Source organism: Rhinoderma darwinii, chromosome 4 (assembly GCF_050947455.1).
Source record: "Rhinoderma darwinii isolate aRhiDar2 chromosome 4, aRhiDar2.hap1, whole genome shotgun sequence".
In the NCBI taxonomy this organism is placed as follows: Eukaryota; Metazoa; Chordata; class Amphibia; order Anura; family Rhinodermatidae; genus Rhinoderma; species Rhinoderma darwinii.
In genome coordinates this window covers 171,175,293-171,202,582 of record NC_134690.1, presented here as the reverse complement: position 1 = coordinate 171,202,582, position 27,290 = coordinate 171,175,293, and the positions used below count along the sequence as shown (strand labels likewise).

General features: G+C 42.2%; 1 protein-coding gene across 3 annotated transcripts in view; it reads left to right on the top strand.

The window, feature by feature from the left end:
• Positions 1–27,290, top strand: part of ABCC5 (ATP binding cassette subfamily C member 5) — a 106,221-nt gene that overhangs the window by 52,692 nt on the left and 26,239 nt on the right. For all 3 annotated transcript variants that reach the window (XM_075861871.1, XM_075861872.1, XM_075861873.1), the window contains exons 12-20: positions 6,531–6,602; positions 11,563–11,687; positions 17,213–17,285; positions 17,592–17,795; positions 17,915–18,058; positions 19,118–19,220; positions 25,294–25,478; positions 25,612–25,758; positions 25,849–25,978. In XM_075861871.1, coding sequence (XP_075717986.1) covers positions 6,531–6,602; positions 11,563–11,687; positions 17,213–17,285; positions 17,592–17,795; positions 17,915–18,058; positions 19,118–19,220; positions 25,294–25,478; positions 25,612–25,758; positions 25,849–25,978 — 1,183 coding nt within the window. The remainder of the gene's footprint in view (positions 1–6,530; positions 6,603–11,562; positions 11,688–17,212; positions 17,286–17,591; positions 17,796–17,914; positions 18,059–19,117; positions 19,221–25,293; positions 25,479–25,611; positions 25,759–25,848; positions 25,979–27,290) is intronic.

Genomic DNA, 27,290 nt, shown 5'->3' with positions numbered 1-27,290 from the left:
GGGGTTTTCCAATACTTTTTTTTTTTTTTTTTTTTTTAAATCAATGCAATGTTCCTCTATCAATATATTAGTGCACTCTGACTATCTTTTTCTTGATAATAAATGGTTTTAGTAACACTACTCCCTATTGTTTACCTTGAGAGGTTTGTTTTGCTCAGTAAGTTCATTCCTCTTCTCTTCCTGTGTTTCTCCTCCCTGCATGCACTGCTCTAGTCCCAGCATGCAGCAGTGCACTTGCTCCGCCTACTACACCCAGCTCTACTAACTTCTGCAATCTCAGTCTTCATTTTGGTGCTCTCATTCTATTACTGATAGCACAAGCTGAAATCACTGGATATCTGTGTTTTTAACCTCTTAAAGGGAATGTGTTGCCAGCAAAACATGTTTGTTTTTTTTAGTTAAACAATTAGTGTGTAGGTGATTAAACATTGTTCTAATTTTTTTAATTTTTTTCACGAGTCAGGAAATATTATAAATTGGATTCAATTTATAATATTTCCCAGCACTGGTCACTAGATGGAGCAATTCCCAAAATTGCAGCATTGCATGTGGTAAAGCAACCACATTGCTTTATGCTGCAAAATTGGGAAAAAATCCCTCGCTCTAGTGAGCTCTCAGAATCCGCCCCTCCTTTATCCTGGCTAGTGCCGGGAGAAACGAGGGGATTGAACGGTCAAACCTCCTACACTGTGTGTCGCCATTTTTTGAGCTAACACACAGTGTAGAAGGTTTACATACAGTAGTAAACACACACTGAAACACGAGCATACATAGAAATCACTTACCTGCTCCAGTCGCCGCCGCTCCCTCTGGTCCGTCCGCTCCGTCTGCTGCCGCTGCTCCATGTGCACAAGTCCGGAAGCCGCGACCGGAAGTAGTAATCTTACTGTCCGGCCGCGAATTCCGGTCCACAGGAAAATGGCGCCGGACGGCGCGCATTTCAAATTGGACTGTGTGGGAGCGGCGCATGCGCCGTTCCCACACACACGGCGTACACCATAGTGGATGGAACGGGCCCCGTTCGCAGTCCCTATGGGACTGTAGCTGCCGTATTCCATGTCTGTATGTGTCGTTAATCGACACATACAGAAATGGAAAAAAAAATGGCAGCCCCCATAGGGAAGAAAAAGTGTAAAAATAGAAAAAAGTAACACAAATAAATCTAAACGTTTTTAATAAAACCCTAACATAAAACTGATATATAAAAAAAAATTTTGGTGACACTGTTCCTTTAACGCCGAAGGGCGGATATATCCATCCTCAGCAGCTGCTAGTTCGCGCAGGAGGACGGATATATCCGTCCTGTAATCGTGCGGGTACTGTCACTGTACCCACGCGATCAGCGGCAGGAGCACGGCTGTTATACACAGCCTGGCTCCTGCTGCAACTGCCGGAATCGAAGCGCACTCCGATTCCGGCAGTTTAACCCATTAAATGCCGCTGTCAATAGTGACAGCGGCATCTAATGTGTTTGACAGAGGGAGGGAGCTCCCTCTGTCACCCGATCGGCGCCCCCGCAAACAAATCGCAGGTCGCCGTCGGGTTTCCATGGCAGCGGGGGTCTAACAAAGACCCCCAGGTCTGTCTTCAGCATCTGCCTGTTAGGCGATGCCGGAGGCATGACCTAACAGATTGCCTGTCAGTTTTACACTGACAGGCAATAATGCTTTGGTATACTAAGTATACCAAAGCATTATATATGCAATCGGCACATCGCATAGTGAAGTCCCCTGGTGGGACTAAAAAAAAAATGTCAATCCGTTAAATAAAGTTGGTGAAAAAAAAAAAAAATTTACAGTGAAAATCAAATAAAACTTTTTTTTGCCCAAAAAGTGGTTTTATTTAGTAAAAGTGTCAAAACAAATCACACATACACATATATGGTATCCACGCGATCGTAACAACTTGACCAATAAAATGAACACATTAATTAAACCGCCGAATGAACGGCGTCCAAAAAAAAACGGCAAAATTCGCTCTTTTCTCCCATTCCCCCCATAAAAAATTAAATAAAAATTAATCTATAAGATCTATGTACCCCAAAATAGTACTAATGAAAACTACACATTGTCCCGCAAAAACCAAGCCCCCATACGGCCACAGATGGAAAAATAAAAACGTTACGGCTCTTGGAATGCGGCGATGCAAAAACAAGTAATTTTTTTCTAAAAGGCTTTTTATTGTGCAAACGTAGGAAAACATATAAAACCTTTACATATTTGGTATCCCCGTAATCGTGCCGACCCATAGAATAAAGTGAACATGTTATTTACGCTGCATAGTAAACGGCGTAAACTTATAACGTGAAAATCAATGCTGGAATAGCTGCTTATTTTCAATACTCTCCTAAACTAAAGTTAATAAAAGTTAATCAATATATTATAAGCATCTAAAAATGGTACAATTACAAAATACAACTCGTCCCGCAAAAAACAAGCCCTTATACGGCTATGTCGACGGAATAAAAAAAAAGTTACGACTCTTGGAATGCGACGGTGAAAAAACAAACAATAATCCAAAGGTCATTAACGCGCAAAATGGCCTGGTCATTAAGGGGTTAAACGGTTTGAAGAGGTCTTGTGGTACCAAAACAGTGGAAACCCCCAAAAGGGGACCCCATTTTGGAAACTAGACCCCTTGAGGAATTCATTGTAGTTTTCATGGGGTGCATGCGGCTTTTTGATCAGTTTTTATTCTATTTTTAAGTGGCGCGGTGACTAAAAAAACAGCAATTCTGCTATTGTTTTTTTTATTCTATTTTTGTTACAGCGTTCACCGTGCGCTATAAATGACATATTCACTTTATTCTATGGGGCGATACGATTAGGGCTCATTTACACGAGCGTGTTATACGTCCGTGCAACGCGCGTCGCAGGGACCTATGTTAGTCTATGGGGCCGTGCAGACAGGTGCGGGATTTTCACGCAGCGTATGTCCGCTCCGTGAAACGCACGACGTCCTATATTTGTGCACTGTTCGCGCATCACGCACCCATTGAAGTCAAAGGGTGTGTGAAAACCACGCATGTCGCACGGAAGCAATTCCGTGGGACAAGCGTGGTTCGCGTAACAACCTTGTAAAGGATGAATGAAAACAGAAAAGCACCACGTTCTTTTCTGTTTACAAACATCCAAACGGAGTGTCATAATGATGGCGGCTGCGCGAAAAGCACGCAGCCGCGCATCATAAAGGGCTGACACACGGAGCTGTTAAGTGCTTTTTGCGCACGCAAAACGCCGCGCTTTTTGCTTGCACAAAACGCACACGCTCGTGTAAACTCGGCCTTACGGTGACACCAGATGTTTATAGTTTTTTTATGTCTTATGGTGTTTGCACAATAAAATACGTTTTGTAAAAAATCATTCACTTTTTGTTACCTTATTCTAAGAGCCAGAACTTTATAATTTTTCCATCAATAAAGCCGTGCGAGGACTTATTTTTTGCGTAACGAACTGTAGTTTCCATCAGTACCATTTTTCGGTACATGCGACTTTTTGATCTCTTTTTATTCCATTTTTTGGGAGGTGAAGTGACCAAACAATTGTGATTTTGGTACGGTTTATTATTATTTTCTTTTACGGCGTTCACCGCGCGGGATAAATAACTAAACAATTTTGTAGTGCAGGCCGTTACGGACGCGGCGATAACAATTATGTATAGTTTTATTTATTTATATATTTTTATTAATAATAAATGACTGATAAGGGGGAAAAAAGGGGATTTTTTTTTCACTTTTTTAAAACTTTTATTTTCTTATTTTTACACCTTTTTTTTTTTTACTTTATTACTTTGTCCCACTAGGGGACTTGAGGGCAGGAGGCCCTGATCGCTATTCTAATACACTGCACTACATGCGTAGTGCAGTGTATTAGAACTGTCAGCTACTCACTGACAGCAAGCATAGTGGGTCCTGACGTTGTCAGGACCCACTAGGCTTCCGTCTATGGCATAGCCGGACGCCATTGTTTGGTGTCCGGTTGCCATAGTAACCATCGCCGCCCGCTATCGTGTAGCAGGCCGGCGATGGTAACTTAACCCCTAAAAAGCCGCGATCTCTATTGAACGCGGCTTTTAAGGGGTTAAACAGCGGGGACACAGCGATCGGTCCCTGCTGTAGGAGCTGCGGCAGCTGCTGCACGAGAGAGCAGCTGTCACATCTCCTGCATCGGTCGGGAAGACGGCTGAAATGGCCGTTATTCCCGCAACTTCATAGTCCATTGCTAATTTCACAGAGCATGCGTGGTGGAGTGTGTTAACCACGCATGCTCTAATCAGATAAAGAAGCACGTGGTACGGTTACGTCACTTGTGACGTAACCGTACAGTGTGAAAACCGGAAGTAAGGTAGCAGACCAAATGTACGGGTCTGCACAGGAAGTGCAGATTTTGCTTTACTAAGGGGGCGGTGACGGAAGAGGATATACGACGCTACAGCCATCTGATGAAACGTAAGTACATTGTAAAGTTGTATATTTTTCATTGTTTAATTTAAATGAATGTAATTTTTTACTTCTGGAAAACCCCTTTAAAGCAGACTGAGAAGCTGTGTTGATTATACGTTTAAGAGACCTAAACGTTGGTGGCCTATCCTTCACGTTTGCCATCAATCTTGTATTAGTAGGGATTCGACCCCTGGAACCCTTTGCGAGTGCTGCATCCCCTTCATTGTTTACATGGGTAGCTGTGTTTGGTATTTCAGTACCAGCCACACTTGTATGCACAGGGCTGTTCTTGTATTAACCGTGAAGAGAATGCAGCTAGAGTGCTGGAGGTTGTACCCCCACCGATCTAACATTCATGGCCTATCCTAAGTTTTGGAAAATCTATTTTGAACCATTGTAAGGCACTCTTCACGTCGTGTTAATTGCCTTTCATCAGAGGTATACAGTGGGATGGTAAGCCAATATCCCTAAGTAGGATAGAAAAGATTGGATCCAGCGCTGCAGTAATGTGATTAAAAAAGGAACGTATTCCCAATTTTATTTGTATCAAAAAAAGCTTGTTTAAAATTCGGTAACAGGCAGACTTGACATCAAGGCAGTAATCGGTAGGTGTAGTGAGCCTACGCGTTTCAAGCACGTCAAGTGCTCTTAGTCATGGCATTCATTATGAATGCCATGACTAAGAGCACTTGACGTGCTTGAAACGCGTAGGCTCACTACACCTACCGATTACTGCCTTGATGCCAAGTCTGCCTGTTACCGAATTTTAAACAAGCTTTTTTTGATACAAACAAAATTGGGAATACGTTCCTTTTTTAATCACATTACTGCAGCGCTGGATCCAATCTTTTCTATCCTACTATTGCCTACCGTGGACCGTTGCGGAGATCCGAGCGAAGCAGGACTAACAGGCGTTGGGCTGGTGAGCTGGAGGTTTCCTCCCCCTCTTCCAATATCCCTAAACCAGTGTCCGGGAAATCCGGCCCTGTGGAAGCTCCTGATGTCAATTTTCCATATATGGACAGTGACGTTAGGAGCTTCCCCAGGGCCGGAATCCCAGGGCAGTGCGCTACCTTATGATCTGCCTGGGAAATCCAGCTCTAGGGAAACTCTTGACATTATAGTCCCTAAAGGAACAGACGCCAAGAGTATCCGAGCAGGGTGCTTCCTCTGCCCAGGGAGGCTCTTGGGGGAGCTAGGTCCTGACGTCACTGTCCATATATGGACAAAGACGTTAGGAGCTGGACAGTTACAACACTGGAGCTTCCCAACGTATACGATTACAGTGTAACTGTCACAGATGACTAATAGTGGCATTTGTCACCCATAGACTTCCATGAAAATTAAAATAAATGTATACCACACGGTATTCTTTTATTTGCGGGATCCCTCACAATCGAATAGTGAAGTCTGCTACTCTGTTTATCCTTTAAAAAAAAAAAATACACCGACGTACACCAGCCTCACAAAGGCCATAAAGATACACTTTTGGCCTTTGCTGGGCAAATGAAGCTCTATGGACCTGTTTATCATGTACGTCGGGAGCTTTGAAGAGGGTCTTGTAAATGGAAGTAAACAAGGGGAGAAGAGGACAAAATGGCGCTCCTCTAAGTTTTGATGGTAAGATAACAGAAACAATGCACAGTGAGCTGGTAGACTCACCTGGTTTGGTTGCGCAAGTGTAGGCACAACACTACTGCTTTGCATCAATGGAAAAACGATCTTTCAAATGGATGCCGGCTGCCACCCACTACTATCCCACGGACGAAGTCCACATTGCCGGGGGGAGAAGGACTCTAATTGAAGGGGAAAAAAAGGTGTCGCTTTTGGGGCACGGCGCCCGGCAGGTAATGGTTGGAGTGAAGACAGGTATTCTTCAGTATACATTCTTTATTAACGCACTACAACTGTGTGTTAATAAAGAATGTATACTGAAGAATACTTGTAGTCTTCACTCCAACCATTACCTGCCTGGTGCCGTGTCCCAAAAGCTACACCTTTTTAAAATAATAAATGAAATCTGAAACTGTTCTGTTAATGAATTTTGTCGTGGTTAATTTCAACGCATCCTATATTTTTTTTTTTTTAGGGCAAGCTGATCGGGATATGTGGTAGTGTGGGCAGTGGAAAAACATCCTTAATTTCTGCTATACTGGGACAGGTAATGTACTGAAATTTGTGTGTATTTATATAAATCTCTCATAAAAAATCAAACCTGTCCTTTCCTTGCTCTTTCCGATGGGAAATATCAGAGTGGTCAAATCACAGAAAATGGGATCAAATCTGCTCAAAATCACAAAAAAGCCATCCTAAGGCTTCATTCACATGTGCGCTAGGGCTCGGTTCTGTTTTGAGCTTTCCGTCGGAACGGAGCCCTGACCGACACAAACGGAAACCATATGTTTCTGTTTCCATCATCATTGATTTCAATGGTGTTTGATCTGGTGCCAATGGTTTCCGTTTGTCTCAGTTGTGCAAGGGTTCCGTAGTTTTGATGTCGTTTAGTCGACTACGCTATTGATTCCGTCAAAACGACGAAACCCTTGCACAACGGAGACAAACGGAAAACATTGGCACCAGATCCGTCACCATTCAAATTAATGGTGACGGAAACCTATGGAAGGGGACCCTAGCGCAGATCTGAACAAAGCCTTACTGATAGAAGAGCAAGTTAAAAACCACATCCCAACAGCATGCAAACAAGCCACACAGTTATATGGGTGATGAACAGCCACTCGCACACCTACCACTCAGGAGGGGGGTGGCTGCTTATTATTATAATTGCACTGAGATAAGGGTTCATTGATACGTTGCGGTTGAGGTGTGGCTAGAACCGCATTTAAAAAAAATGCTTTAGGAAACCGCATGCAGTTTTACTGCGATTTAGGTTTGTTTTTAGATGCGGTTGTGTTTTTTTTACTGCAACTGCATCGAAAAACCTGTTAAATTGCGGTAAAAATGCATGAGGTTCTAACCACACCAACAAGTGAATGGGGACTCTAAGGCTTCTAAAAGGTGGCAGTCACACAGTTACGTGTAGTGCGCCATACTGACTTACAGCCTGTTATGTATGCCCATATTATTAGATCTGGCCGGCTGCCCAGCACCTTGTGTACAAAAAAACAGTACGGACACCACCGCCCCCACAACATCACAAGGCCAGACTGCATCCTGCAAATATGTTCGTTGATATTTTGGCCAAAATGCGCAAGCTTGCAACCCCCGTCACGGGTCCTCATTGCCATAACATCAGAGGGTTATCGACTGTCCACATATGCATTAGAATTTTCGGCAAGTCTTTGCCATAAGGGAAATTCGATTTTTAACATTGTTTGATGGCTTCGAGCAAATATGCCAAGAAAAGGTTATTATTACCTGTTCATACATAAATATCACTGTTCGCTAAAAGGATATTAAAAATTGTCATTGTCCTGCTGGAAGGGGAACCTTCATCCCAGTCTGAAATCTCTGGCATACTGCAACCGGCCATGTATTTACTGACATCCATCTTTCCTTCAATCCTGACCAGTATTCCAGTTCCTGCTGATTAAATCATCCCCACGGAATGATACTGCCACCACCATTCTTCACTGTGGGAATGGTGTTCTCAGGATGATGGGAAGTGTTGGGTTTTTCGTCTCACATAGCATTTCCCATGATAGTTCAGTCGTAGTCTCATCTGACCAGAGCACCTTCTTCCATGTGTTTGTGGAGTCTGCCACATGCTGTTCGGTGAACTCAAAATGTCTTTTATATTTTGCAGAAGCAATGGCTTTTTTTTGGCCACTCATCCATAAAGCCCCACTCAGTGGAGTCTACGACTTAGGATCAAGGCACACGATGCGTATTACGTGCAGTTTTGCAGTGCGGATTTGTGTGAGGCAAATTTGCAGCGTAATACAGTACCAGCATAGTCAATGAGATTCCAGGAAATCTAACGTACCGCTGTGGTATTTTTCGGGACTGAAATTGACCTGTGGTGCGTTTTTTAGAATCCGCAGCATGTCAATTTATCTTGCATTTCTGCTTGTGAATTCTATCTGCCTAGTACAAAGGTAAATCGCTAGAAAATCCGCAGCATTAAAATGCGCCGAAAAACCCGTCAAAACTGAAAAATGCACCTTCAGGTGCGTTTATTTCCTGCGAATTCCCTGCGGTTTCCTGTGATTTCGCTGCGTGTTTTCCGCAGCAAAATACACGTGTTCATGTAGCCACAAAGTGGTGCTATGGACAGATTCTTCCATCTCTGCTGTTTATCATTGGTGGTGTCTTAGTTAAATCTCAGATTTTTTTGAGTTTTGGTGGGTGGCCTTCTCTTGTCAGGTTTGTAGTTGTGCCGTACTCTTTCCACTTTGTTATAATGGATTCATTGGTGCTATTTTGGATGTTTCAAGTTTGGGATATTTTTTTAGAACCATACAATGATCTGCACTTCTCTACCATGTTGTCTCTGACCTGTTTTGTGAGCTCCTTGGTCTTTGTTTTTTGCTTAGTGATGTGCAGACTCGGGGACCTTTCAGAACAGATGTATTTACCTTGACCTCATGTGACTTTGATTACACACAGGGAGACCTTATTTAATGCATTATGTGACTTCTGATTATAATTGGTTTGACCAGACCTTATTCAGGAGTCTTATTTCAAACTGGGGTGAATACGTATGCACTCACATCTTTTCATTTTTTAGGTTTGTTTTAGGTTTTTCTTTTTAACAATTTTTTTTTTTTTTTTCATACCACTGTAACAACTCCCGACTATTTTGGCAGGTCACCAAGTGGGTCAATACTTCGCAAAGGCATTGTACAACTTGTATTGTTTTCAAGTGTAACACAAACCAAATATTACCTTTGAATATGAGTGTTGCTTCTATGTACTAGGACCGCTTTGTATTTTCCATGACATGCATGTCAAAAGAAATCCTGCTTTATATAGCTTCCAGCCCAATTCTCTAGAATGCATATTTCCCATGCATATTTTTTCTGATATTTCCCCTCCCCTTCCGGGACTCAAACCACCGTCCAAACAGGAAACTTATTTCCTATTTAATATGCCCAGACTCTTCCTGCCTACTCCCCTCCAGTCCTCCGCCAGTGTAAAACCTGATTCTAATCCTGCCTCGTATGCAGAAATCGTAAGAAGTTCTTCCAGAATAAAATATATATGAATAGATCATTATTTGTCTGCCATGTGCACTTCTCAGTTCGAGTGGGGAGCCTAGAACATGTAGTGGACCTAGGGTATAATCTGTCAATAGACACCCACAGATCAGGGTCCGGAAAAGCACTGATGAGAACGGCAAAGAATGGATTGATAAATTAAGCAAGATGTATATTTCGCAGTGTCTCTTACACGAGCACTGCTACTATGTGTAGTTTTTGTTTTTTTGTCCTGTCGTCGAATCCCTTAAAATGATATAACATTAGATCTAGTTTGGTCTTTTATATCTTATTAAAAGAGAGAGGTCTCGCATTGGTTTTTCACAGCTTCATGTGGGAGAGGTGAAGATGATGGGTCTTAGACTTTATTTACAGTATGGGGCCTCTTTTCACCTCTCCAGACCGGACCTGAAACCTCGCTGAGCAGATCACTGTAGTTTCCTTCAAGCAATCAGAAGGGTTTCCATTTTGAAAATTTATTTAAACTTTAAGGGGTTTTCTCTGTTTCTATTTTTTCTTTATTTAGCCTTCTTGTTCATAAAAAATAGAGGGCTTTTTAATAAAAAAAGAAATAAAATATAAATCCCCTCCCCCAGGCACCTACGGGTTCCCCCTCTCCCTCAGTCTGTGTAATGTATGGGACACCTGTACACTGCACAGAGTGACTGACTTTCCCAACTGCATCCGTGTCCGATATGAGACACGACTGCATCAAGAAAAGCCTTGATCACAGGAAATTGACTCGTCCAGTATGTCGGCTAAACCTTTATGGGTGGGGGTAAACATGTACGGACTTAAGTGCTACTGCAGTGTTTACAATTTACAGTACAAGTGGTGCCAGGGGGGAGGGAATCCTGACATTTGAAGTACATGTATGTCACAATTTGGAAGAGCGGGGGAAGGGGGGTATGGAGCGGGCCCACGGCCTGAGCCCTCTCCTTATGCTGCGTGTGTCAGCTGTATATTACATCTGACCGCTCGCTATAACGGCTGGGATTGGAGAGAACTCTGATCCTGGCTTCTTAGATGGCGCAGTTTATAGTGACTGTGGCATCTAAGCGGTTACAAAGAGGGGGTGCCGATGGGTTGTTATTGCAGCCGGTCCCTAAAGAAGAATCCAGCTCTGCCATGTTTAACCTCCATCGGCACTGCAGCAAGAGGCAGGGTTTAATAGGAAAGTGTTACAAGTACCGTACACTGCAATACATAAGTATTGCAGTGTATGATACTAGCGATCTAAAGATAGCATGTTTAAGTTGACAAGAGGGAATAAACATTTTTTCTAAATAAATGTTATACAATTTTGAACAATATACACAAAAAAAATTAACTCCCTTTCCCATTTTAAAATAATGTTTAAAAAAAACATATGTGGTATTGCCGCATCTATACAAGTCCAAACTATGAAAATATAACGCTATTTATTCCACGAGGTGAACGCCAAAACAAAATGCTAGAATTGCTGTGTTTTTGATCACGTCCCCTCCCAAAAAATAGTGATCAAACAGTTGTATGTACCCAAAAATGGTACCAAGAAAAACTGCAACTTGCCCCGCATAAAAATAAGCCTTCACACGGCTCCATCTACTAAAAAAAAATCTATTGGTTCTCAGAATATGGTAACACAAACCATTCTTTTTTTTTTTAACAAATTGTTTTATTTTGTAAAGGTAGTTAAAATAAAAAATCCTTTTTGTATTGAACCGCAAAATAGTTTTCATTTTTAGCGCACTGGGAACGCAGTAAAAACTTGCCGTGTTTTTTTCCATTTCACTTCATAAAATAATTTTTCAAAGTTTCTCAGTACATTAAATGGTGGCAATAAAAACTCATCCTGGAAAAAAAAATCCCCCTGTGGCTATGACGACGAAAAAAAAGCTTAAAAGTTATGACTTTTGGAAGGCGGGAGGAAAACCTAAAATGGCTGTCCTTTCTCAGGATTACTTAGTTGTGTGTTTTTTGCAGATGACACTTCTAGAAGGCAGCATTGCTGTCGATGGGACATTTGCCTATGTTGCTCAGCAAGCATGGATATTGAATGCCACTCTGAGAGACAACATTCTGTTTGGAAAAGATTATGAAGAGGAAAGGTATGTGTTTATTTATTTATTTTTTGGGCACTCCACATATTGAACACGTAAAAAGGTTTCAAAAACAAGTTACAGCTTTTGTCTACAGTGCACAATTTTGCTTTTATGCTTTGTTTTTTTAATATTTATAGGAGATACATACACCACATACTTGCTTCCATGATCAGCATTTGCGGTGTTGTTACCTGGCCACCAAGTTGGCCATATTGTACAAAGCAAAGACCAAAAACCCAGTAATCACTTCCAGCATACCTCAAAACTATTTTTTATTTTAACCCTATTTGCATCTGCATCTTGATGTGCGCTACACACAGCTCCACAACCCATTAGAAGTGAGCACTGATACACTTAGGCTAGGTTCACACAACGATTTTGCATTCTGTTAAAAGTTTCAGGGCTTTTCTGTTTCTTTTTTGTAAAATTTACATTTAAAACTGCGTGCAACAGGACAAATTATGCAGGCTACCTGTCTCTCCTATTGTAGGACAGGAACCAGACTGATCCTGTTTTTCTAACAATAGTAATTTTCCGCAGAATTCAGAAATGTGGTGTGAACCTAGCCTTAACGGGTTATTCCTATATAAGAAATGTATGGCAGATCTACAGGATATGCCATAAATGGCTGATAAATGCGGGTCCCTGCATTGGGAGCCGCACCTATGTCGAACGGGGGTTGGGGTGGGGCAGCTGCATCCAGGTGGAGAAAGAATGGAGAGATGTACGCAGCTCTCTCCATTCTGTTCTATGTGAGTTATTGAAAAAGCCAAGAAAGCGTGCTTGGCTGTTATATTTTACTCTCATAAAAGTGAATAGAGAGTCACACATAATGCGCGGCTGCCTCTCCAGTCTTTCTCCCGTTGATATGCTATAAATGTCTAACATGGAAATAACCCTTTTAAAGGCTGTGTTCAGCAGTTTGTCAGTGCCATAGCCTTTTCTGTCCTGTTGCTGCAGGACTCGTGCTTGACCACCATTCAACTGCTCCAGGTTGCGAGTATCCAACTGTCATCACCTATCCAGTGGTTGGGGGATAACTTGTTATAACCGGAATACCTCTTTGATGAACCATGTCCATGTGTCGGCAATAAATCCATATAAGCAAGAATTTCTCCATTCAATGGCCGTGAGAAATGGTTTTAAAAACTGGTATAGAATTAAAACACAAAGTATTTTATGAAGTTGCAAACCAGTTCATTATACAGGAATCAAGCCGAAAGCCGTTTCAACGCAGCTATCATTTCTGAAAAAATTACACTCTCGGTAAAATCTTTCTTTTACTTATTGGGGGACACCGCACCGTGGGTATAGGCCCTTACCACTATGAGGCTCACACTGGGTAGGAAGAAATTTTAGCTCCGACGAGACAGATCGTACCCTTTCCACAGATACTGGCTTCGGTTTGTACAGAAAGCAGTAGGAGAAGATAAGGAACAAACCTGTCCACAGTACTGGGAAAAAAATGCCAACCAGCCGGAACAGGTCACGTGCCTAGAACAAACCAAAAAAAGGGCAGGATCTGTGTCCCCCAAAAAATATATGAGAGATTTTACGGTGGGTAAAAAAATAATAATAATTTCTCGTTTATATAATTGGGGGACACCATACCATGGGATGTCCTAAATCAGAGGGTGGAAAGAAATTATAAGAAAAGGTACAACCATGCGACCCATCCAATGCACAGCTACCTTCAGCACATTGCGACCCAAACTGGCATCAGAGAAGGCCAAAGAATGAATCAGGTAAAATTTTGTGAAGGTGTGCACCAAAGCACAGGTAGCAGCCTTGCAGAAACGAGCAACTGATGTCTGACTGCCCAGGAGGCATAAACAGCCCTTGAAGAATGGACAGTGACTCGAAGGGGAGGAACTTTACCCTTGTACTGATTTCCAAAATCAGTGTCTGGATCCAATAACAAAAAAAGAGTGCCGAAATGACCCAGTCGCAGCCAGATAGACACAGACTGGGCTCACCACGTCAAAGCAATGCAGTGCCCATGCTCTCGGATGAGATGAGGAGGGTGTAGAAAAAAAGGTGGAGACATCTTTGGGAAGAAAGGACGGGGGAGGTTGGAAAACCACCTTATTATAGATGACCAAAAATGGGAACTTGCATGACAAGGCAGCGAGTTCCGAGACTCCATCTGATGGAAGTGATGGCCCCCAGGAAGGCAACCTTCCAAGAAAGTAACGCAGTGAAACGTCCCTCAAGGGTTCAAAATAAACCACCTGAAGCGCTTCCTAGACCAAATTTAGATTCCAAGATTCAGTGGGATGTTTAAATGAAGATACGGCATGAGCCGCTCCTTTCAGGAAATTCTTCGCTTGAGAACGAAGAGCCAAGGCCAGCAGGAGAAGAATAAACAGAGACTAAACATTACCCTAAAGGGAAGACAATCCATGTCACAGATCAAAGCCTTCTAGCAGGAAAGACCGGATTCTAGGTGTAGTGCATACAAAAGGATGGAGCTACGCTGTTCGTACCAGGAAAAATAAGCCTTCCAGATACGGTGGTACACCCTGGCTAATTTAAGGCTGTATGGCCTTCAGCGTCATCCGAATGTATGGCTCAGAAAACCTCAGAACCTCGGCTATAACTTAAACACATCTGATTTAAAGTGGGGTGGAATAACGAACCTTGGGAAAGGAGGTTGTGTTGGAAGATGCCAAATTGCGTCTATGAGCAGGTAGTCTAAGAAGGCTGGCCCAGCGCCACTAGGATAGTTAGTCTAACCTCTTAAGTCTTTTGGGCAAGAGCGGAAATTGAGTAACAGATTATAGCAGGGAGAACTCTTTCCAAGAAACGACCAGGGCGTCCACCGTAACGGACTTGGGATCCCCAGCCCTGGCCACGTAGTTTGGAACCTTGTGGTTGAGACGTGATGCAAAGAGTGTCTGTCTGGTGTGCCCCGCTTCAAAGTAGATGGAATACGTCTTGGTAAAGAGCCCACTTTCCTTGGTCCAGTCTTTTCTGACTTAGGACATCTGTGGCCCAGTTTTCCACTCCTGGTATGCGGACCACTGACAATACTGGTAGATGACTCTGCCCATAGGAGAATCCGAGAGGACTCTCCAGAATTGGACGTAGTGGCTTTTGTTTTGTTTTTTTTTTTTTGTTCTTTTTTTGGGAAATGTAAAGAGGTTTGAGTCAAACCCCTGAAACCGTTTTGCTTAAGGAACTGGGACGACGACCGCCTGCAGGAGTAAGGCCTCGTGCACACGACCGTAACCGGATGCACGGCCATGATTTTCAGGGTCGGATGGCTGCGGAGTGTCACTCGCGGGCCGTGCACATGGCCGCGTGCATTAATTTCTATGAGCCTGGACCGCAAAACACCGCCGTAATAAGACATGTCCATTCTTTTTGCCGTCCAGGCTCTGTGGCCATGCATGGACCGTGGAAACCACGGTCGTGTGCATGGGCACATTGAAATGCATGGGGCCGCAATTCACCCGCAGATTTGCGCGTGAATTGCGGCCAAAAAAATACGATCGCGTGCATATGACGCATTAGTTATTAAACCGCCTGTAAAAAAGCAGAAGGGCGATCTGGTGCACGAGGTTAAGTCGGCAAAGATCTTTCCTGTGGGAAGGGCAGAGAACTCGATTTTGTTACGTGACCACACCAACTTGTGTACCCAGGCGTTTTCGGGAGACATGGCTTGCTCATGTGGAAAGGAAAGCAGTAGACCCCCCCCCCCCCCCTCCCCAGTGTCAGTCTCCTAGCGGCAAGGGATTGTGGTGTTGTGTCCCCCAATGTTATAAACGAGAAACAGAGAATTCAAAATTGTACATGGCAAAATACTGTGTAGGAGCACAAATTATTATAAGCTGATAATCTTAACCATTGCGATTTTAAATTAAAATAACTTGTGAAACTCCTATGGAAGGCATGTCATAATACTATGTTTGTTCTTATGATTCGTACTTAAAGGGCTTCTCCCATTATTGAATGTTAATGCAATATAATTCAGCATTAAAAAAAAGTATTTTGTTTTTGAATTTACCTTTTAGGGTATGTGCACACACTAATTACGTCCGTAATTGACGGACGTATTTCGGCCGCAAGTCCCGGACCGAACACAGTGCAGGGAGCCGGGCTCCTAGCATCATAGTGATGTACGATGCTAGAAGTCCCTGCCTCTCTGCAGGACGACTGTCCCGTACTGAAAACATGATTACAGTACGGGACAGTTGTCCTGCAGCGAGGCAGGGACTCCTAGCATCGTACATAAGTATGATGCTAGGAGCCCGGCTCCCTGCACTGTGTTAGGTCCGGGACTTGCGGCCGAATTACGTCCGTCATTTACGGACGTAATTAGTGTGTGTGCACATACCCTTATGTTACAAAATGCTCCAGTTGTGAGATATTCCCTTTAATTTTTAATGGCGCCCCCTGGTGTGCAAGCTGTATAGTAATGTGCATGTCCTCCTACTGAGCTGAATGAGGAAGGACGCACGCACACTCTCAGTTCCACACTCCAACTGCCACCAGCCAATACAAAATGCCTGTTCTGCTTGTCCGTAAAGAATTATAGAAGAAGCTTTTATTCAGAAACGCGGCTTGTAGTGTGGACAGAGACTCACACAGTAAGGGTATGTTCACATGCAGTGTTTTCAGGCGTATTTCGGGGCGTTTACTCCTCGAAAAACGCCTGAAAAAACGAAGGCTGAACGCCTACAAACATCTGCCCATTGAAATCAATGGGAAAAAAAGCATTTAGTTTATACGGGGTGTCTTTTTACACCACAGTTTAAAAAAAACGGAGGGTAAAAAGACGCTCTGTAAAAAGAAGTAGCATGTCACTTCTTGAGGCGTTTTTTAGAGCTGATTTTCTATTGAACACTATGAAAAACGCCTGAAAAGAAGCCTCAAAAGAAGATCCTAATTTCATTTTCCGCTTCAAAAACGCCTGAAAATCAGAGGCGGTTTTCTCTGAAATCTCCTCCGTATTTTCAGACGTTTTTTGTTAAGCGTGTGAACATACCCTAAGAAACACACCGGAGAGCCAGCAGTTTGCTTCGATTGAGAACCTGCATACAACACTGCTTACATACCGCTCTCCTGCTCATTCTCTCACTGTGTAAGCTGCAGGCTCTCCCTCTACTTGAATTACATAGGGCTGGGCTCTCCCTCTTAAAATACATGTAATGGGGGGCATTTATAAAGATTCCCCTAGAGAGGAGGAGGAGGAGGCGGCAGTGAAACAGAATAATTTGCCAATACAAGTTATGACCGGGAGGGGGGAGGCTGCAGCTTTTTTCATCAGTCTAATCTGTAATTGCATCTATAAGGACAGTTGAAACCATTGTAATTTGAGACATTATATCTCTGCTAGACGGAGTTCTGCTATGGCTGTTTTGTGCATGTTCTAGTTCCCCTTGAATTTATAATAAAAAAAAAGAATTTTGGGCCCACATTCTAATGACAGAGAAAACTACTTACTAAGTATACCACAAAGGTGCATCGTCTGATATTGTTATTTTGATGTATATGTGCCTTTTTTTAATTTGTGTTTCTTTCTCTAGGTATAACACTGTGTTAAGTGTTTGCTGTCTGAGACCAGATTTGGCCATACTCCCCAATAGTGACTTGACAGAGGTGCGTTCTTACTGCTTTGCCATTTTCATTGCAACCCTAGTGGTAAACGGTTATATGACACGTTCTAGCATTATTTGATGCTTGTATATAACCACCATTGTCTGCATCTCTTTAACAAGTAATAACAATAGAGAATGATAGAAATAATTGCCTCTTGAGATCGTTACCTAAACTGTCATATGAATAGTTTGAAACCGTGGAGTCCCATTTAATTTTTATATGGTTCATCACATGCATTAATATAAAACCTGCCTACCTGTTGTTGTTTTTTTCTTTGATTGTGGTACACTGTTGTTGTTTTTATAGATTGGAGAGCGAGGAGCTAACTTGAGTGGTGGCCAGAGGCAAAGAATCAGTCTGGCAAGGGCCCTGTACAGTGACCGCACAATTTACCTTTTGGATGATCCCCTCAGTGCCTTAGATGCCCATGTTGGCAACCACATCTTCAACAGTGCCATCAGAAAGCACATAAAATCTAAAACTATTCTGTTTATCACCCACCAACTTCAGGTAATGGCCAACGCCAAGAGAGGTGCTAAGAATGGTGCCAGTGTGACATAGCCTGAACACAGATAAATTTGACACCCCTTTCGTCATTTTGTGCCCTATTTAACACTTTCTACCTCCAGTACCTTGTGGACTGTGATAAAGTAATTTACATGAAGGAAGGATGCATCACAGAAAGAGGGACTCACGAGGATCTTATGAAGCTCAATGGAGAATACGCTACGATTTTTAACAACTTTCAACTAGGAGATGCACCTCATATTGAGGTAAGCTTAGGACTTCTTCTATTTAGTCTACATTCTCCATCATTTCATTAGGTACTGTTTTTGACAGGTAACAATTACTGGTGCAGTACTACCAGCATTGTAATTTTATTTAAAGGCTCTGTCACCAGTTTATTAATTCCCTAAATAATCTAATAGGCGCTTTGATGCTGAGCACTACAGTGTGATTTGTTTTAAATAAAATAAAAAAAACGTTTATGATTTTAAAACTTATGTTCATTTATATACCTATGCTAATTTGGCTCTAATAAACAAATAGGAGGTTACGTTTTATTTTTGCTCTGGGCAGTGAAAGACAACTGTATGACGCTGTCCAATCGGCATCATACATGTCTCCGCTTCAATCGCGAGATCACGCTGTGTTGTCCCTTCCGGCCGCAGGTCCTTCACAGCGACTTAGCGGTACTCCAAGAAAACGGTCCCTACATCGCTTCCAGCCGTGACTAACGAGATTCATCCACCGCAGCAGGACTGTTTTGGATGAGTTTTGCTACTAAGCCCAGACGCAGGGCTTAATAGGAGCACAGAGATGGCATACCAGGCTGCCATGACAACCATCGGCACCCCGCATCGCAGCGGGGCCTACAGAAGTCAGAGGAGGTTTCCCCATGTTTCTTACGGCTTAGATGCAGTGTGATCTCTTAGAGTGATCTCAGTCTGTGAGCCCGCTACATACATACATACTTTATGCTCCTTTTTTTTTTTTTTTTTTTTTTTTTAAATCTTGGAATTTATTTATTCTATAAATTTTAATCCCCACTATGGGGCTGGCCCATGCGGTTATTTTATCTTCACTTCGGTATTGCAGTGTATTATGCCTGTCAAATCTAAGTTGCTGCAGAACGAGTCACTTCATTGGCATAAGCTCAGCCTTTCATTTTGATATAGAGGTGTTTTGTTTTTTTTTGTTTATTTTTGCTGAAGCTAGAATTTGCAAATAATTAACCCACTTGTTTGTTTTCTCTGTACTAGCCTTTTCTTCTGTTTGCCATTAGCAAATACAAATGTTAACATTTAAAAAATATATATTTTTATTTGCAGGTGAGCCTCAAAAAGAATGTGAGCAGTTCATTAAAAAAGCCTGTGGACAAAGGAAACAAGCCAGGGTCTGTAAAGAAAGAGAAGGTCACAAAAAAAGAAGATGGTAAATTATTTCTATATTAATAGCAGTTTTTGTCACCTTATATGAGTGTATTAACCACTTCCCGACGAGCTGGGCTTCGTGCAGCGGCGACGTTCATTTATGTTCTGCCTTTTGTCGGCGATCGGGTCCACCAGAGTGCGTCTAGCATGTCCTGATCAGGTGATCGCTATGATAGCCAATCATAGCAACCACGGGGAACGTTTGTTGTAGTAACAAACTTTCTCGGTGTCTGAGGTTTATAAAACCTTCTCACTCCTCCTTTCAGTGTGAGATCGGAGGAAAGAAGACTGTCATTGTGTATTACAGCTCCTCGCTTGTACCCACAACTCATCTTCCCACAATTGATATATAAATTATTTACAATAATATATTTATTTAGCTTTTTAGTGTTTAGTTAGGTCAGGTGATTAGGGTATATTAAGTTAGTTAGGAATTAAGGTTTTGCTATTTATATAGTGTAGGGTTCATTAACTTATCAAACCCTTCCAGACATGTTCAGGATATATATGGTGCAGTTGGGAAGTGGTTCCCGCAAATCGCAGCACAGTTACGTCGCAGTTAAGGCGCAGGCTCAGAAAATGAGCCCGCACCATCACCAACAGGTGTCCGCTTATATTACTGCTGAAACCCTGCTGTAACAACCAGGACCTGAGCTAGCCTCCGGTCCGGACGATTAATCCCTTAGATGCCACAGTCAAAAGCGACCGCAGCATCTAAGGGGGTTTATAGCCGATGGGCATCCACGTGACGCATTGGTATGGCAACCGGAGGCCTAACCATGTCCGCCTGGTCTGCCTCCGGCATGTCCTATTAGGCTTGCTGACCGTGTCACACCAACATCTCTAATACATTGCACTACGTAGGTAATGCAATGTATTGGTATAGCCTTCAAGTCCCCTAGTGGGACAAAAAAAAAAAAGTTTAATAAAAACCAAATTGCCTTTTTTTCCCATAATAAGACATTTATTATTGGAAAAAACAAATAAATCAAAAATATATATATACATAATTGGTATCACCGCATGCATAACTACCCACACTATCAAGTAATTCATCCGGCACGGGGAATAAATAGTCATATTTACCCCGAAATAGTACGAATAAAAACGACAGCCCTTTCTGGAAGAAAAAAAAAACAAGCCCTCACACAGCTCCATCGACTGAAAAATAAAAGTTATGGCTTTAGTAAGGTACGGAGGAAAAAACAGCCTTATGTGCATGCCAAAGGTAAACCTTCCTTCCTGCAGTAAAACATACCAAATTTATAGTGTTTGGTTTTTTTATCGCCGTAAACGTTCTGACCCGCAGAATAAAGTTTACATGTCATTTATGCTGCACGGTGGACACCATAAAGAAAAAACAATGCCAGAATCACTGTCTTTTCGTCTTTAGCCTCCCAAAAATGGTAGAAAAAAATGATCAAAAAGACGCATGCCCCCAAAAATGTTACCATTAAAAACTACAGCTTGTCCCGCAAAAAAGCCCTCCTATGACTTCGAGGATGGAAAAAAACTAAAATAAGTTATGACACTAGTAAGGCGGTGATGAAAAATCATCATGATGAGTAGGCCAGATGGGAAGATTCCTTCAGTTTCAAGAAGTGGTTGTCAAGGCCCTAGTATTTGGGAACCAGGATGGGTAGGGCCATAGCACATCTGCTGGAAGCGATGGCACCTGTATTGTACCAGGACAACACTTTGCCAGCAAAGTTTCCCAAACTGCAAAGGAGGAAAAGTCCCAAAAAGGTGCAGTGTGTTCCAGTAGGGGGTATAATAAAGGACACCATTTATCAGTGTAACACTGGCCTGTGCATAACGAATTGCTTCAGAGCGTACAACACATCTATGAATAGTTTATTATTTACCCCATTATTATGCCTTGTTATTTATTATGCCCTGATGTACTCCACACAGATTACATATGCCCGAACATTATAAGCTGAAATAACGGTAAAACTCAAACAAAACTACTACCACGCAAAATCCACAATCCAAATGGCCCTCCTTCCCTTCTAAGCCCTACAGTGTACCCAAACAGCAGTTTACACCGACATATAAGGCATTGCCATACTGGGGAGAACCCGCTTAACTTATGGGGTAAGATTCTCCAGTGGCACAAGCTGTGCACAACATATTGTGCAGTGAAATTATCTATCAGTTGAAAAATTGCAATTTTTGCTTTGCACCATCCACTGAGTATTAATTTGTGGAAAACTCCTGTTTACATAAATGCCTTTAGGGGTCTAATTTCTAAAATGGGGTGACTATTGTTTTGGTACATCAGGGGTTTCGTGAATGCGGCATGGCGTCCGCAAACCATTCCAGCTAAATTTGAGCTCCAAAAGACAAATGGCGTTCCTTCCCTTCTAATCCCTCCCATATGTCCAAACAGCAGTTTATAACCCCATACTCGGGAGAAATTGCTTTACAGATGTTATGGTGCTTTTTTTCCTTTCAGTACTTGTGAAAAATTTTAGCCAAAACTACATCTTATTGGAAAAAATAATTATTTTCATTTTCGCTGCCCAATGCTAATCAATTTAGAAGACAAATTGTGGGGTCAAAATGCTCACTATATCCCCTAGATTAATTCCTCAGGGGATGTAGTTTCCCAAATTGAGTTACCTCAGGGGTTTCCATTGTACTGGTATCACAGGGCCTCTGCAAATGTGACGTGGTGCCAAGAAACCAATCCAGCAAAATCTGCGCTTTAAAAGCCAAATCGCGCTCTTGGGCCCCATGCATACGAACGTGCTTTTGCGGCCGCAATTCCCCTGAAAATCCATGGGTGAATTGAGGTCCCATTAATTTCTATTGACCCTTGCGCACGACCGTGGTTTCCACGGTCCGTGCATTGCCGCAGAGCATGGACCGCAAAAAGATAGGTCATGTCTTATTACGGCCGTATCTTACAGTACAGGCTCCTTAAAATGAAGGCAAAAGCCAATTGCCAATCTTAGGGGAAAAAAAACCTTCGCGACTCCAATATTGGAAACCAAATAAATCCCTGGATCAACAACCAATCTGCAGTAATCTAGTAACCCTAATTTGTAATATGACTACATCCAAAAAAGAGATCCAGGCATGAGTAAAACCTCAATTGTCACTTCTCTGCCCAAGCCTCCAACTTCTCCAAATCCATTTTTAATATAGCATAGGGCCCAATACTAATCCCTGTGGTACCCCACTAGTAACAGTGACCCAATCTGAGGATGTACCATTAATAATCACTCTGTTTTTTGTCACAGTGCTAGTTACTTACCTACTTACACACATTTTTCCCCAGACCCAGCACGCATTTTATGTACCAGCCTTTAATGTGGCACAGTATCAAATGCTTTGAAAGTCAAGATATATGACCACCAATGACTCCTGACAGTTGTCTACAGCTTACCTCCTCATAGAAGCTGATCGGTTTAGTATGACAGGACCGATCCTTTATAAACCATGCTGACATGGAGTTCTACCTTTTATTCTCATTGAGATACTCGCGAATAGCATCTCTTAGAAAACCTTCAAACATTTTACTCACAATGGAGGTTAAACTTGCAGGTCTATAGTTCCCAAGCTTTGTTTTTAACATCTTTTTGAAAATTGACACGACATTGGCTATGCCTCAGTCCTGTGGAACAGACCCTGTCACTATAATAGACTTAGACAGACCATTATTTATGATATTTATCACTGTGCTTAATATCCTTGGAACTCAGGGGTGTATGCAAGATTTGTTTATCTTAGTCTTTTTAATGTGGCTCTGCACCGTCTGCCTGGCTTAGACAGGTGACATTTAATGGAGAATTTACTTTATTCCTCTGCATTTCATTGTTTGTCAGTGATCACAGTGGGGAAAAAAAGTTTAACAAATTAGCTTTTTCCCCATTAACCTGCACAATTTTTCCCTCTTTACTTTTTAAAGGGCCAACACTTTTTACGTTTTAATCTATTATTTATGTAATTAAACATTTTAGGGTTTGTTTCACTCTTTGGCAATTAGTCTCTGTCTCCAGCTTTGCTATCTTTATCTATTTTTTTTACATCATTTTATTTTTTCCCCATAGCTTTTTAGCGCTTCACTTCCTTCTGTTTTAGTAGTTTAAATGCTTTCTTTTCTTATTTATTGCCCCATTTACACTTTTATTTATTCACATGGTTTTCTCCTGTTCTTAGTCCATTTATTCCCATAAGGTATGCACCTCTCCCAATGAAAATGTAAGGAGCTTTATGTAATATCCCATTTACTATCTGAACTCTTATTGTATAGGACATTTGTCCCAGTAAGGGCATCTCTAAGCTGATCAAACTTTGCCCTTCTGAAGTTCAATGCTTCTGTGGCTCATGGACAAAACATCCTATTAAAAGACAAGTGGAAGTAAATTATATTATGGTCACTATTTCCTAGGGGCCCCCCAACCTGCACCTCTGTTATTCTGTCAGGTCTATTGGTTAATATTAAAGAGAACCTTTCACCTGCCCATACATGTGCAGCATGTAATGGGCAGGGCTGCACAAACCCTGGGGCACTTTAAAAAAAAAATCCTATCCTCCGTTCTTTAGATATCGGTGCTGTTATATTTGGTGCCCGATATTTAAATAACCCCCTGAACTGGCAAGGGGGAGTGTAACATCGCTGTCACTGCCCAATCCGCTACGGACAGTGTCACAGCAAGAGCTGGAGAGAGGAGAGTGTGGGCGAGCCTGCGCACAATCTCACTCTTTAGCTCTCGGCAGACAAGCTGAACAAGACTGATCACTCGCGAGAGATCACACAGTCTTGTCCTTGTCTGCCGAGAGCTGAAGAGTGAGAGCGTGCGCGCACAGCTCCGATGCCGCTGCCGAAGATACTCCCGCCGCCATGTAACAGAAATAGTCCCCTTCTTCTTCTGTTCTGTGGTGGTGGTGGAGCTGCGTGTGCACGCACGCACTCTCCTCCCTCCAGCTCCTGTTGTCACTGTCCGTAGCTGATTGGACAGTGTCACAGCGATGTTACACGCCTACATGCCAATTACACGCTACATTGACAGTTCAGGGGATTATTTATCTAAATAATGGCAAAAGATAGGAACATTTTTTTTATAGTGAGACAGGGTTTGTACAGCCCTTCCCATTCCATGCTGCACATGTATGGACAGGTGAAAGGCTCATTAAGTCCAAAATGGCCCTCCCTGTACGAGTTGGGAAAGGTAATTCTCTTTAGTTATTGATATATATGGTTATAAGATCCCCAGGTTTCAGTTTCCCAATTTATATTGAAGTCCCCCATAATAACAACCTCATTGTGATTTACTGCCTCATTTATTTGCCTTACCAGAAGATTTTCTATGGATAGCGTTATATCCGTTTTTTATTATGGTTTTTACCTCCGTGTATTTCTACCTATAAATACTCCACATCATTTCCCCCTTATATATCATCCCGTAGCATGGGCTTTAGACCGGACTTTACATAAAGGCAAAGCCCACTTTTTTTTTTTTTTTTTTTCCGATCCTTCTTAAAAAGACTAACCCTGTAAATTTGCCACCCAGTCATAGCTGTTATCCAGCCATGTCTGGGTAATCCCCACAATTTCCTCTGACATTATTAATTCCAGTACATCTATTTTAATTGTCAGGCTTCTAGCGTTGGTTAGCATACAGTTTAGCAATTTTTAGGTCATTTTTTAATTCTAACCTCTCCCTCCGTTCCACCCCTATCTTCGTTAATACGTCCCAGTTCTCTATCTTGCCCTCTACATATGTAGTTGCCCTCCCCACCTGATCCCTTCTCCAACCTTCTAGCCATCTTCTCCCCAAGCACAGCTGAACCGTCCCCACTCAGGTGTAGCTTATCCCTACCGAAGATCCAGTAGCCAACAGAGAAGTCGGCCCAGTTCTCCAAGAACCCAAACCCCTCTTTCCCACACCAGTGGCCTCCTGGTTTTGGCTGACCAAATTACGGTACTGCCATGTGAAAGTGGTTTTGTTTTGCAGGGTAAAGTCTGTTCTATTGAATTATGTTAAGTATTATTTGGACTTCGTTATAAAATAATTATAAAATAAGTAACCATTTTGTATGGAATGTTATTTTCTAATTTACAGGCCAGCTTATGCAGATGGAGGAGAAAGGAAAAGGATCAGTGCCCTGGTCGGTATATGGAGTTTATATTCAGGCAGCTGGAGGTCCTTTTGCGTTTTTCGTCATCATGGCCCTGTTTGTGCTCAATGTTGGAAGCACAGCATTCAGCAATTGGTGGCTCAGTTATTGGATTAAGCAAGGCAGTGGGGTAAGAACCTTTTAACAAAGTGTTACATTTTTCTTTGGATTGAGAGAGATTTTTGTATTCTTTTGAACCAGTAGGATATAATATAGTGTTTTGCAGTATTACTGTTTTTTAACACACTGTTGTATTCCTACAGAACACTTCGGTGCTATTACACAATGAAACTGTGGTCAGTAGCAGCATGAAGGACAATCCTCATATGCTGTACTACACTGGCATCTATGCTCTATCTATGGTTGTCATGCTCATCCTAAAAGCAGTGCGTGGCGTTGTTTTTGTTAAGGTAATGCATTTTCCGTCATTTTTAGTTAGTCTGCTGACGTGTCTGCTCTATTTGGATATCTAATCTCCCTTTTTTTTAAATCTGTTTTAGGGCACTCTTCGAGCTTCTTCTAAGCTTCATGATGAACTCTTTAGACGCATTCTCAGGAGCCCCATGAAGTTCTTTGACACCACCCCCACAGGTCGAGTTCTCAATAGGTTTTCTAAAGATATGGATGAAGGTTAGTTTTCTTATGTTCCTGGAGAGGTCATAAATAATTGATAGTAAGGGAGTTGCTTGTTTCTTGCCTAGTAATAACCAAATCTGTTTTTTTGTTTGTGTGTTTGTTTTGTTTTTGGTTGTTTTTTTTCTTTTGTTTTTTTTTATTTTCGTTTTTTTGTAGTGTCTTAGGCCCCTGTTCACATTGAATTTTTTGCAGGCAGAAAATTCTGCCTCAAAATTCCGTCTGAAATGTTGATGCAGATTTTGGTCTGCCTGCACGCCGTTTGCCGCGTTTTTCATGGCATTTTTTGCTTGCAGCCATTGAGCGCCGCGGTCAAATAACTTAGCGAAAACTGCTTTCTCTGCCTGAAATCAATGGGAGGTGTTTTCTGATGTTGTATCGGCCCTTTTTCTAACGCGGTTTGCGCATCAAAAAAAGTGTAAAAAAAGAACTGTGTGAACAGGGTCTTAGTGTAAAAAAAAAAAAAAAAAAGGATATAAAAATCGATTTTATAATTGCTTCACAATCCTTTTATACAGACAAAAATTTGCATCTTTGGTTTTCTTTTGTTTATATTTCTTTTGAATTTCACTAAAATATATGTGCAGATGAATCATAAGGCTGGGTTCACACGTGGCGGAATTTCACTTGAATTCCGCAGCGGAGCCGTTTCTCCATTGACTTCCACTTAAATTTAGAAGTGTTAGTTTAGACGATGCGTAAAATTCCGCTGCGGAGCATAGGCTGCGGAGCGGAATTTGGTGTCCGCAGCATGCTCTGTCTGTTGCAGAGCAGTGGCGGACTGGTTGCGGACTCATGGCGGAATTTCTCCATTGACTTCAATGGAGATTCTAAATTCCGCAATGAAGTCCGCAGCTGTCATGCACATGTTATGTGTGCTGCGGATGCGTCTTGCTTTTTTAACATGACATTTCTTCATTCTGGCTGGACCTATGTATTTCTAGGTCTACAGCCACACTGAGGAAGTCAATGGGGCTCCCGGAATTACGCGAGCGTTGCTAGGAGACGTCAGTAAATAGTCACTGTCCAGGGTGCTGAAAGAGTTAAGCGATCGGCAGTAACTGTTTCTGCACCCTGGACAGTAACTACCGATCTCAATATACAGCAACCTGTAAAAAAATAGAAGTTCATACTTACCGAGAACTCCCTGCTTCTGTCTCCAGTCCAGCTTCCCAGGATGACGTTTCAGTCTAAGTGACGGCTGCAGCCAATCACAGGCTGCAGCGGTCACATGGACTGCCGTCATCCAGGGAGGTAGGGCTGGATGCCGAAAGAGGGACGCGTCACCAAGACAACGGCCGGTAAGTAT